Source organism: Bubalus kerabau, chromosome 1 (genome assembly GCF_029407905.1).
Source record: "Bubalus kerabau isolate K-KA32 ecotype Philippines breed swamp buffalo chromosome 1, PCC_UOA_SB_1v2, whole genome shotgun sequence".
In the NCBI taxonomy this organism is placed as follows: domain Eukaryota; kingdom Metazoa; phylum Chordata; class Mammalia; order Artiodactyla; family Bovidae; genus Bubalus; species Bubalus kerabau.
The window spans coordinates 219,062,620-219,075,580 of record NC_073624.1 but is presented as its reverse complement, the minus strand read 5'-3'; the positions used below and the strand labels follow the sequence as shown (position 1 = coordinate 219,075,580).

At 39.1% G+C, this 12,961-nt stretch overlaps 1 protein-coding gene across 4 annotated transcripts in view; it reads right to left on the bottom strand.

Annotated features, from left to right (window-relative positions):
• CTNNA1 (catenin alpha 1) overlaps positions 1–12,961 on the bottom strand; it is a 329,686-nt gene that overhangs the window by 41,015 nt on the left and 275,710 nt on the right. For all 4 annotated transcript variants that reach the window (XM_055554916.1, XM_055554907.1, XM_055554917.1 and 1 more), the window contains 2 exons: positions 7,996–8,076; positions 6,674–6,826 (listed from right to left, as the gene is read on the bottom strand). In XM_055554916.1, the coding sequence (XP_055410891.1) occupies positions 6,674–6,826; positions 7,996–8,076 (234 nt within the window). The remainder of the gene's footprint in view (positions 1–6,673; positions 6,827–7,995; positions 8,077–12,961) is intronic.

Sequence of the window (12,961 nt, the reverse complement as noted above, 5' to 3'; positions counted from 1 at the left end):
GGACCACTTGAACAAGTTCCCTATTTCTGTCTAACCTCCTGAATAATCAGTCAGTAAAGCTAAGAATGGTGCCTGCCTAAACACTAGTCCATCAACTCTACTGGTGAGGCAACAGGATTACACTCTTTTCTGAAGCAGAGCGATTCCTTAATCATTCCTACCAAGGCCCTAAGAGAAAAGATTCTCAATGCTTCTTAAGAACAAAATGCAACCATCACCTTCACCTGACCATCCCAAAATTTGAGTAGGTGGTTAAATTCAGCCAAAAAAGCTTGTTTTGGGTTAAGGTGTTAAAATAGTACATTCAAGACACCTTTGTCTTACACACCCCATTTATCTGAAATTGGACACCCTTGAAAATTTGAGAAAATTAAGCTCAATATGCTTAGGAAGTTATTCCTAATTTAAAGGTCAGCATTCTCCCCCAAGAATACTTCACTGCTTTCATGCAAACATCCTACAGTACTAGAAAATTGAAGCTTCATTTGATTTGCTGTTTGCAAGAATTTCAGCCTACAGTATTGTACTGAGATACTGAGAAAATATCCAAGATGTCACAGGTAGATAGTATAAGGTCATTGTTTAATTCAAATGCTCCTTACAGAGGCTTCTTCAAGGTCACTTTCCTGCGTATTATCAGCACACCACAGAATAAAAATTATAATGCAGATCACTCAATTTGCAGTTAAAATACACATTTCAAGCCAATAAAGCCATACCCTATGAAGTCCCAGAAAATGGGAAATACTTGGACCTGGGATGGGGGGGACTGGGGGAGTGGCATAGCAAATAATGATAATCCAGCTCAAAATTGTACCAATTATATTTACTTTTTGGTTCTTAATTCACAAGACAAAGAATAAAATACTATCTTATTGTAGCAAGTTCATTATAATAAGAGGCCTGTTTTAATACAATGTCTGGGACTGAGGGGAAAGGGATACTAAATGATAGTTTTTATAGGCAAGATTTCATGAATTATATTTTTCCTATTTCACTCTCAATTTGTGAAACTGAAAAAGGACCCAGAAGACAGCAAAATTAAAAGAGGAAAACTGATTCCTCTTTAGTTATTAAGCTGCTCACAAAGGAGGTAGGCAAAGAATGAGGCAATTAAAAAGGACATGTGGATATTGCACTAATGACAAAAAGGTTAATATTTCTGACAGAAAACAAATTTTTCACCTCAATACACTAAATTGACAAGCAACATAAAGAAATCATTAATTTGATATGGGAGAAAATCAGGTAGAAAAGGTGTTACTGTTATTATGAAGCATAGCCATGCCCTTTCATAAACAGATGAAAGACAAGCCCTCAGTGCTATGTTCCAGAACAGAAGAAAACGGTGGCGAGAAGGGTCACCAGCTCATTAATACTGACCCTTAGCTCCTGCTCCCCTACTCACTGGCCTTGAGACGCACAACCTCTATGTGCCCTTCACATAAGAAAAGGAACTCAATACCATGTGTGGAGCTAACAGATCCCACTGACAACTGTAGTGAGGTGTCAGAGGTCTTAGTCAGACCCTGAGAAAATAAGACAGTCACACAGCAAACACTGTTATTTGCTTTTTCCAGTAAAATCACAAAGTCATTTAATAAGGATCTGGTAGGCAGCAGGCACCACACAACCTTCCAAATACTATGCCCACACAGAGGGGCTGGAGAAATTCACTTCTGCTCCTAAAATCTTAAGAGTCAGTATGTGATTTTTATTCTTCAAACTAATCTCATATTTTCAAAATGTGGTGTACAGAGAAGGTACCATAAAAGGTTCCCATTTCTCAGTGAATGCTATCCCTAATACTACTCAGAAACCATGAATACATTCAAAGCAACTTTACATGACATCCAAAATTAAGGCATAACCTTTTTACATTATTTTATTGGGGGGACAAAAATTAAGGAATTTGTAACTGATTGAGCAGTAAACTATATACAAAGAATTGTACAAACAACACAATGATTTCTAGTGGCAATGTGAAAGGTTCTATCCTATGCCTTGTCTCAGACAGTATTTTATAAACATCAGATTGGATAAAAGGAGAAAAGATATGCTTACTTTTTAAAAAAGAAAGAAATGACTAGTTTGGAAGGTGTTGTCAATAATATTAACAGTGAAGCCAGCAACAGTCCTGACAGATAGAACACTAGACTGAATCTAAGAAGTTTATTCTGGATGAGTGTCAAAATAGAGAGACTCCAAAAAAACCCAACTGCCCCCACAATGACCAGAACTGAGAAGATGCACCTGAGCAGCCGTACCTCTGAAGGCAAACCCTGGAGCTGGCTGACCGTGAGGTCACTGCCCAATGGCAGCTTTGGCAGTCCGACTCCGTCTATCCACCCACCCATGGAGCAAGTGTTTGACAAGGGCTGGCACTTTAGTAGAGAGCATTCAGAGAAGAGGCAGAATGAAGAGAGCCTCTCAAAGGCCTGAGGAAATCATCCAGACTAGTGCTGTCCAACAGAAATACAATGTGAGCCACATTAAGAGGTGAGATTAGAAAAAATACTTAAACTCAAGATAATACATTTCAACATGTAATCAATTAAAAAGTTAATGATATCTGTTAAGTATATTCTTTTTCCATATCATATCTTTGAAATCAGGTATATATTTTACATTTATAGCTCCTCTCAATTCACTTGTGCGCAGCAATAAAAAGATGGACAGGAGTAGTTCCAGAGAAGACGACTGTGGCCCCCCCATTCCTACAACCAGAGAATCCACCAGTGGAATGTGATGCTCTGGAAAAAGGGAGTCTCCCACTGCTGAAGGAGTCTAAGAAAGGTTAAGTGTCAATGCATGGGTATTAAACAGAATGGGATTTACACACCAGAGGGACAATCAATACTTCTATGAGAAAGGACCTCTTACTTCACAGAGAAGAGATGGACTCAATCAGAAAACTAGGCTCCATAAGGGCAAACCTCCAGCGAAAAGTAGAACAATGCAAGGAACACCAGATAAGACAAGCGGTAAATCACTGGGTAATTGGCCACAAATAGGATCAACATAAAGCTGCAGCACACAAATCTGCCCTGTCTCACTTATCCTGTGTGGTGTTTATGGCTGGGTAGCAAGCTAACCGAAAACCATATACTCCATGTACCTTCAAGATGGGGAGTTGTTGTGTGTCTACACACACACACACACACACACACACAGTGTAGTCTTTGCACTGGATTACTTCTGAATTCTTAGGAGATTTGAGGACTGTCTTTGCTACTCATCACTTATGCTAACGAGGTAACTCGAGGTGAGCCACTACATGTTAGACTAATGAGACAACTCACGAAGAGGAGGCCAATGTCAACCATGTGATTAGAGAACTGAGGCTTTCAGGAAAAACCTAGATCTAGGGGAGAAAGGGATTCTATCAATCACACCTACGTAATGAAATTTCAATAAAATCTTTGGACACTGAAACTCAGTGGAGCTTCCAGGCTGAATCATCGATGTGCCAGGAGGGTGATCCATTGAGAGAAAACAGGAAACACTGTCTCTGAGACTTTCCCATACTTCACCCTCTGTGTCTCTCCATTTGGATGGTCCTGATTTGCATCCTTTACACTAAAATGGGAGTCATAAGGAGAACACTCTCCTGGGTTTTACGAGCTGTTTTATCAAATTATTGAACCTGAAGTGGGCCAAAGGAATCCTCCAAATTTGTAGCTGGCTGATCCGAAGATTGGGTGGACTGGGGACCCCCAAACTTGCAGCTGGCATTTGTAATGAGGGCAGTCTTGTGAACAGAGAGTGAGTTGGTCATGGGAATCCTCAAATTTATACACAGTTGGGTCCGAAGTACAGATGGGATAGGGACCCCCTAATTTGCAGCTGGCATCTACAATGAGCTCAATCTTACTGGGCTTTATGCCCTCTACCTGTGGAGTCTATCCTAACTCCAAGTAGTTAGTGGCAGAACTGTATTATTTTAGAACAAAAGAGTCTGGCAGAATTCTCAGTGGCTGCAGAATCTGAGCCCTTCCTTTCCTGCCAGAGGCCTATCAACACCAGCCCTTCCCAACTTTCACTTAGCACTCTCACTTCCTCCAAACCCTCAGGAAAAAAACAGCAAATAGCCCTAAAACCAAAGCTGGCTGCAGACGTTTATTCCACTCAAGACGGGAAATTAATAGAAAGAAAGGAAGATGGCAGGAGATTAACAAAATAATCACAATGGAGTATTTTACCTTTGCTTAAAACAAGTCTCTCTCTAATTCAGTGTTTCATTACAATACAAAAGTACTAGTGTGGGGAGGAGAAGGCCTGTCATTGAAGAATCAAGTTACTCTTTGAATCAGGAATATGAGGCTTCTATAACAAACACTAAAAATTCATTTTGTTTTTATGCACACATGCAATTATTTATCTTAGTACCTCTATTACCATGGAGTAATTTAAATGTTTGCAGAATGGTACTATAAGGCCTTTGGTTTCTTCTTCTGCTTCTAAGTCGCTTCAGTCATGTCCGACTCTGTGCGACCCCAGACAGCAGCTCACGAGGCTCCCCCGTCCCTGGGATTCTCCAGGCAAGAACACTGGAGTGGGTTGCCATATCCTTCTCCAATGCATGAAAGTGAAAAGTGACAGTGAAGTCGCTCGGTCGTGTCCGACCCTTGGCGACCCCATGGACTGCAGCCTACCAGGCTCCTCTGTCCAAGGGATTTTCCAGGCAAGAGTACTGGAGTGGGGTGTCATTACCTTAGGCCACGCGTCGTTTAATATACATATATTATGTGTGGGGGATGGTAGGGGTGGAGGTCACTGAGAGGGGAGAGAGGTGAGAAACAAGTCAGAAGTGAGCTGTGACAGGGAATATCCAACTCTGAACACTACTGGGTGCCTGGTTAGTTCAGAATGAAATAAAAAGTATGAGCACTGACAGAGTTCCTAGAGCAAGGTCTGCAAAGCCACTAGGCCCACCTAGTGCTTCTTCCTGGGCACAGGCTGTCTACTACACCAGTGAGCCCAAGTGGCACAGCCTTCAGTGTAAGAGGGATTTAAGTTACTTAACTTCCCTAAGTCTCAGTTTCCTTACCTGAGAAATGAGGAATGTACACTGTATTTGCATATATTGCATCCATACATGGTACACAGTAGGTGCTCAGCAAGTGTCAGTTCTGCTGGATGGAGAGGATAAGGATTGTACAGCAAGTCCTTAAAAAGTGACCTTCCTCCAGCTGAAGAACAGACCAGGACTGCCCTGAAGGTTCAGCCTGCCACACCCTTTCAGATGCCCTTTCCCATGCCACTCCAGTAGCCTTTTACCCCAGGCTGTGGGCTGGCAGCATCCTTGCTTCCTATCTCACAGGCACACTTTCTGAGATGCAGGCTACTTACGGGAGGCTGGCTTCCTGAAGACAATCTTTGTATATTTAGAGGTTATACCTCATGCAGTCATACAACTATTGTGAAAAGATTATGCTTAATGGAGACACAAACTGCAAGCCTTTGGACCAAATGCCACAATCATTAACTTGAATAGAAGACTGACCTACATATTTTGTACATAATTAATTCAGTTAAGGATAATGCTCAATGTTCAAAGAAAACTAGATGTAAAATTATTAACATGTTTAATGTAATAACTGATGCTTTCCTTAGACTATTTTACAGTATTAACCTGGCCTAATATCACTATAAATCCAAGTGTACAAGAAACACATTTTACATAAAAGGCTCATTTTCTGTTGTTACATAATGACCAACTTACCAAATGGTCTATAGAATATCTCTTCCAAATATTAGGTGTTTTACATTTGGGCTACAAAATTAAATAACTTGCCATATACTTACTATGTGTCAAACTTTTGAAATATAGTAATAATGAATCAATTAAACAGTAATATAATTTCAGTAATCAAAAGGTAGGAGCAAGCCTAACTTATCTGGAAATTAAATAGCGACTTACTCTTTCTTCTTGTCACCTTAACAAACCAACACTAACATACAGATTTCTACTATTCAAACATATCTAATTAATAGCATGTTAGGGCTGTTTCTTTCTTTAGGGCCAGGAGGTGGCGGCTGTGTCGCATGGCTTGTGGGGCCTTAGTTCCCAACTAGGGATTGAACCTGTGCCGTTGGCAGTGAAGTGTAAAGTGTTAACCACTGGAAGGCCAGGAAGTTCCCAATTTCTTTAGTTTTAAAAAAGCGTGATGGAGAGGAGGCTGTTCTCATGCAAAGGGTTAAGCACTTGACACACATCATCTCTTAAATCTCAAAATAATACCTAGATAGGCATCATTAGTATATTCTCATTTTATGGAAAAGAAATGGAGTTCATAGGGATTCAGTAACTTGCCAAGATGCAAGCCCAGGCAGTATGACTTCTAAACTCCAGCTTCTAGCCACTATTTTCTCCAGTGTCTTCTGAGATTAAGCATGTCATGATCTATCTGTATCTGCATTAACACTAAGTGGAAATGTTAAGATTCCAGGAATAGGGACTATTTTTATTTAATCAGGTACATAATTAACATAAACTTAGCAAAATGGTAGTTTGGGATAGATATTTAAGTAATTATGAAAAATATTTTTGTCTTACACATATTGTAAATAACATGAGTCCCTAAATTCTTTAGCTGATTCAATAATATGATTAAAAATCACCACACTCCACCAAGTTACCCATAGTTAACAAAACGGCTAACACACTTACCTCAATTAATTTGTTGGCATGTTCACGGAAAACTTGGGCATATTCTTTAACTTCTTTCTCATTTCCATTCTTCGCAGCCTCAATCAATACTAAAAGTGGAACGTTGGTTTCCAGAAATGAATCTGAAACATGGTCCATGACAGCTTTGCGGAGCTAATAATTAAATTGTAAAAATTTGATTTTGTTTCTACCAAAAAGCTAGACTGCTTTCTTCTCTTGCACTTTTAAATCTAATGGAAATTCATGACAGTTTGGCTGCACTTATATGAGAACCCCTCATGTAAGCCATGCAGTTATATAATCTGCAACACAGGAAACACAATTGCGGAGATAACAGCTTATACTACAGTTAAAGCATTTACAGAATCTCAGTTTTCAAAATAAAACCCTTTTTTCTTAGGAATTACAAAACTAAAGCTTCTATCTTAAAGGAGTAAAAAAAAAAAAAAAAAAAAACTAAACAGAAATGACCTCTAGGTTGAATTAGCACATAGCCTTGGAATATAATTGGCCTAATTGGCTAAATAAAAATGAGAAGGGAGAGGGTGTTAGCACTTTCTGAACAGGGTTAGCACACTATGAACCTTAAAACTGAAAAGTTATCTTTATAACCATGTGTGATATTACTTTACCAAAAGGATGATGGGTAGCTACATTCCATCTTTAATTCTGCTATATACCAGACATGAACAATAAAGTATTTCTCCACTAAGTATGGAAATTGTTTGTATTACAACAATTACAACTTCTTTTTAAGTCTTAATGTTGCTTTACGAAGTCAATCCTATCTTTTTTTTCAAGATTAATACTCAATTTGCTCCCAAAATGTTAATGAGATTCTTTAACATTAAATGAAAAGAAAGATGTCTATACTTACAAACTCAGAAAATTCAGAGCCCCAAATAACTATATTCAGCATATCTGTACTAGAAACACATCTTCACCAAGAATCAAAATCAGAAAGGGGCAAGTCAAATACATAATTTCAATTTCTATCTCTACTGTTTGTAAGTTAACATCACAAGATCCTTCAGGGTATTTTCTGAGGTCCCCAAGTCATTTTAAGTTGATTTTCTTACCTGAGCATCATTTTTATAGCATAATTTATTCAGTCCATTCCAGTAGGACTGTATTACTCCAGGTCCCCAGGAGATTTTTAGTAGCCATTTAACAGAAGCTTATTAGCAACAAAACAGTCAAATTTCCAGTGAAAAGTCATCCTTTAATTCAAGAAAGCATATGGGTCCAGTATTTGTTGGAATTTTAACCAAAATAACAAAACCAAGAACTTGGGAAAGCAATCAGCACTTCTCTCAGCTTACCTGCCTACGCAGGTCCCTGGTCTTCTTGGTCATTTTATCTATTGCAGAATTGAGTGCATCACTTCTTTCTTTACGTCCAGCCTGGAAAACAAGGAAAGAGGTGCACATTGCAGTAATTTATAAGAAAATTTAATGGCAGTCAATAACTAAGTTCAAATCAACACTGAAAAATCAATTTTTTAAGCCCCAAGTTGGGATATACATTGGGGTGAGGAGAGCACCATGTGGCTTTGTTCATAAAACCCTAATTTTAACCCAACTCTTAGGCTCCATATTATTTCATGATGGAAACTGAGGGAGTTTTGCCAAAACAAGAGAAGCCAAAAGGCAAGACTTTTGCTTAAAGTTCTGCTAGAAAAATTAAATGTATATTTTAATTCAAGGTTCAGCATACAATTTCATTAATGAACCAGTTCTCCTTGAATTGCAGGCAAGAAAAGGTAATATCTGATTTTGATGAACTCTTAAGATATAAGGAATGTCAAAATGTGAAAGATGGCACCTGGCACTAAAACAATGTGAAACAATAAGTTTTAAAACAAAGATGTATCATAATGGATAGGAGTTAATAATGTATTTTATGCAGCTCAAATAAAAAAGTGCTTTATAAGACTACTTCAGTTAATACTATATATCATATAGGCCAAATAAGAATGCTTTGTAAGATTACGCAAAAAGTCTAGGCTAAGCTTAATGCAACTGCATTGCATAGAAAAGAACATATCGGCCACTCTGAGAGAGTATAATGCTATATAAATCAGCATTTCTTAAGAGGGCAGGGGGCTGAGTGGACATTTGCTTGGGGAACATTCTAAGCAGAATCAAAATTGATGGTAATTGAAAGAAAAGGGACAAAGGTAGTCATCCCAAGTAGAGCTGGCTAGCCATGTGCTTAGAAATACCTTGTAAGACATCAGGTTAAACTATGAAATATATTAAAAGCTTTTCCTTACAAAGTGCCCAGTCAACAAATGTGGTTCATTCTGTAAAGCATGTAGTAATTACAGAAGAGATACAAATGGACAAAGGAACTTAACCCAGTGTTCCTCTAGCCATGGGTGCCCTCAAGGTATTCTGATATACATATACCATCTACCTAAGTCAGTATAGCAGATGAAGAGCCAAGAAGATGTAGTTATACACTTTCTGAGTGCCTTTTAACATTTGTTATTCAATTTCTCCCTTATCCCCCATCTGTTGAATGTGGACAATGATACTTGTCCCTCTGCCTCTATCTCTGGACTATTAGGAAAAAAGAGAAGGAATATTTAGGGATATAGGTTATGCAGCAAAAGAGAGGAGGAGACAAAACATTAAAAGTTGAAATACAAGCAATACATTGATATGGTCCCTATCAAATCTAGTCAGGGTCACATTCCAAATCTTTTCTCGACCTGTACTGTCAATAAAATTAAGTAATTCACTAATATTAATGGGTTTAAGAAAAAAAATCTCAACAAAAACTGAGGAAGTATGAGAATTTCTTCTACCTTTAGGAATGAACTGTGATTTATTCATGGGCATCAGTGAGAAAAGAACTTGACAAGCATAATTAGTTACTGACAACCTCAAAGATCAAAATACAAGATCTAAGGCAAAGGTGGCTAAAGTTAAAAACAAAAAAAAAAACAAAAAAAACTGACCTCATAATTAATGCTTAAATCAGGAAAATCTCAGCACATTTCTTAGAAACCCAAGCATTCATTCAGAAGTAAACCTAGTACAATCTGTCATATCTAGCTATGTGTGTGTGTGTGTGGGGGGGGGGGGGGGGGGGGGGTTCCTAACAGATCATTTATTTCAGAAAACATGTTATCTGAAACTCAAAGGTTGAGTTCAACGACCTCATGAGCACCTAATTACTTGCAACCACTGAATGCCAGAAATGTCCTCAATTTGGGGAGAAGGATTTACTTAGAAAGTTATATAAAAGCAAATTCTTAATCTTGACTTTTGAGGGAATTACATTCACACAGCAAAATTCACTTTAAGATGCAACACACAACATGAATCTGTTAATCCTTTGTCATACTATCCTAAAAATTAATTTGTCTTTCTTGTTACTTTAGGAAATAGAGGCTTATGCCTCATTAATGGGGGGGGGGGGGGGGGGGGGGGGGGCGCGCGCGCGCGCCACAGTTCAGAAGCAGTTATTTACTGACGTTTTTAGGTTATACTAAATAGATCATCTTTTAAATCAAAGCATCCTTTTAAAAAGAAAAAAACAAAGAACCAGTCCAAACAGCAAGTTTATAGTTACAATCATTTATAATAGAGGTGAGTACACACACTTACAAACTTAAGCTTGACGAAAGCAGAAAGCTTGCTGACCTGTAAAATAACATCTTCTCTTTGAGATTAAAGCTGTTATGATCTTTTGTTTCTAGCTTTGGCTAGACCAAAGTTAAGTTGCCCAATGAATTTAAGTAAATTCTTGGCTCCCACCTAACTGAGAAACTATTCTACCAAGTAGAGAGACCACCTAGGCTCACTCAGTTTTGATATGTATGCCCCTGCTAAGCAGTGACAAAGGCATTCTAAGAAAAACATAAGGCATGTTTGGGTTTCAACATAAATCTCCTCCTCAACAAGTAAATATCAGATGAGACAAAGGTTATTAGCTGTGACTGCCTCTAAGCAACTAGGTTTTGGTTGAGACAGTAAAAGGGCTTTCAAAACCCATTTTCAAGAGAAGCATGAGGAAGCCACTTCACCTTCCTCCTGCTTCTATTTATTTAGATATTCTTTAGTGAGTACTCTGCATCCACGGGAGCAGGCAGGACTAGCAGTAATTCTTTCTCAGAAGGTTTCTAATCTGAGATAAAATAATTCAGAGCAACTCCTAATTCAGCAAGACCCTGTATTGTGCTGGGCCTGACAGGACTTCTGAATGACATTAACAGTGGTCAGAGCAGTACATAAAAGTCATACAGGAAGTTACATTTAAGTTTGGCATTGACCTTTTTTTAAAGTATTAAGAACTTTAAAAGAACTTTTTTTAAAGTATTAAGAACTAGAATTTTCTGGAGGATTTTACCCATTTTGGTGGTGACTTCTGAGCGAACAAACTTTTTTCTCTTCCAAAAAACTGTCTCCTGCCTCAGAAACAATAAGCATTCTCTTAAAACAAATCTACAACTCTCAACCATTCAAGGTGAGACTGAAAGAGGAAACAGAACAGGCTCTATCTTGAAAGCAGAACTCCATCTTGGGCCGGACTGTGGACTTTGAGCTATATGCCCAGTATCTACAGAAAGACAAACCAATTGGAAAACCAGGCCCCAGGAAGGAAGATCCCCAGGGCTCTCCATCGCCTAAAAGAATACCTTAATTATATGTGTAACCGAATAGAATCATACATTCTATTATGCTTATTGGGGTATGACCACAAGCCTATTGATAATTGTCTACTGTTAACCACCTAGGCTTAAGGCATGAATCATGGGTTAACTTTGATTGTATCTTTCTTTTTCCTTTGTTCAGACTAGTTTCAGGGAACCGTATACACTTGGGGTATATAGTAAGTAAGTGTTAGTCGCTCAGTTGTGCCCGACTCTTTGTGACCCCGTGGACTGCAGCCACCAGGCTCCTCTGTCCCTAAGATTTTTCAGGCAAGGATGCTGGAGTGGGTTGCCATTTCCTTCTCCAGGGGATCTTCCCGACCCAGAGATCGAACCTAGGTCTTCTGAATTGCAGGCAGATTCCTTACCGACTGAGCTACAAGGCAAGTGCCTGCGGTATATAAGGTTTTCACAAAGACTGGTCGGGGTCCTTGGCTAGGAGGAGACTCTGCCTTGGGCCCGCCGGTGTAATAAACTGAACTCCACTATCTGCATTGTCCTTCTGAGAGAGTTTGTTTCCCGGAATGCATGGCTACAATACCAGGTGTCAGCACTGTGTCCGGCACATAGGTCCACCAATTCCTTGCCCATACCCTACCATCTGTCCATTCCGTAACTTCATTCTAACTCTTCCCAGTTGGAAAGGGATGGAATATGTCCCTTGCACTGCAGGTGGCATCTCAAGGCACATTATTCCCTAGACGCCATGTGATAAAGGTTCCCAGGTGAACGCCCAAAAAGTAACAGCACAAAATAAACACAGTGCTTCCAGGGAAAAACACAAAGTGAAGACTTCCACAATACTTCCAGGGTGAAAAGTACACTAATTTGAAGATTCTGCATGATCCATTCGGGGCTCTTCTATGAGAGGGTTCCTTCTAATTCTGCACACTCAACCTGCCAGAGCCGAGCCACTCCCATCACTTCACTGCCTCTGGTCACTCAAGATATGATCCATCCACACACATTTAAATTCTTCAGACATGCCAAGGTCTCGATCACCTACCTGGAATACTCTTCCCATCCGTCTTCTAACTCCTACCCATCCTTTAGATGAGGTATCACATTTCCTTGTATAAGTTCCCCGTGGCCACCTCCAACCCTAAGTTTCATTTAGGTGTCCCTCTGGGGTGCTTCCACGGCACCTCATGTTTCCCCTCATAGCCATTCTCAAATCATACCCTGGGACACCTGTTAACATGAACAAGATGAGAAACCAGTGACCAAAGACGTGCTTAAAAGTCACAGGACTTAGTGTGTCATCTACATGGCATATTATCAGTTCCTGCTTTCCTGTTATCAGTGAAAATATAAGGCTTTTCAAAAACAACCTCAAATATTGTCTACCAAATACTTTCTATATTTAATCTAGAGTAAGGCTGGAAGAGAATAGCAGCGGAGGATAAAATCTAATTTAAGGACTATTTAAAAGGGAACATTTAAGAACTATTTAAAAGGAAATAGGACGTTCCGATTAATTTAATAGGAAGGTCTAGTTCAATACAATGCCTCCATCAGCCATTAGAAAATTAAAATTTAAACTAAGAACCATGACATTTCATAAGATTCAAGTCAGAATGGGCATCTGAAGCCTCTTTCCCCCAATGACAATGAGAGAGAGAAAA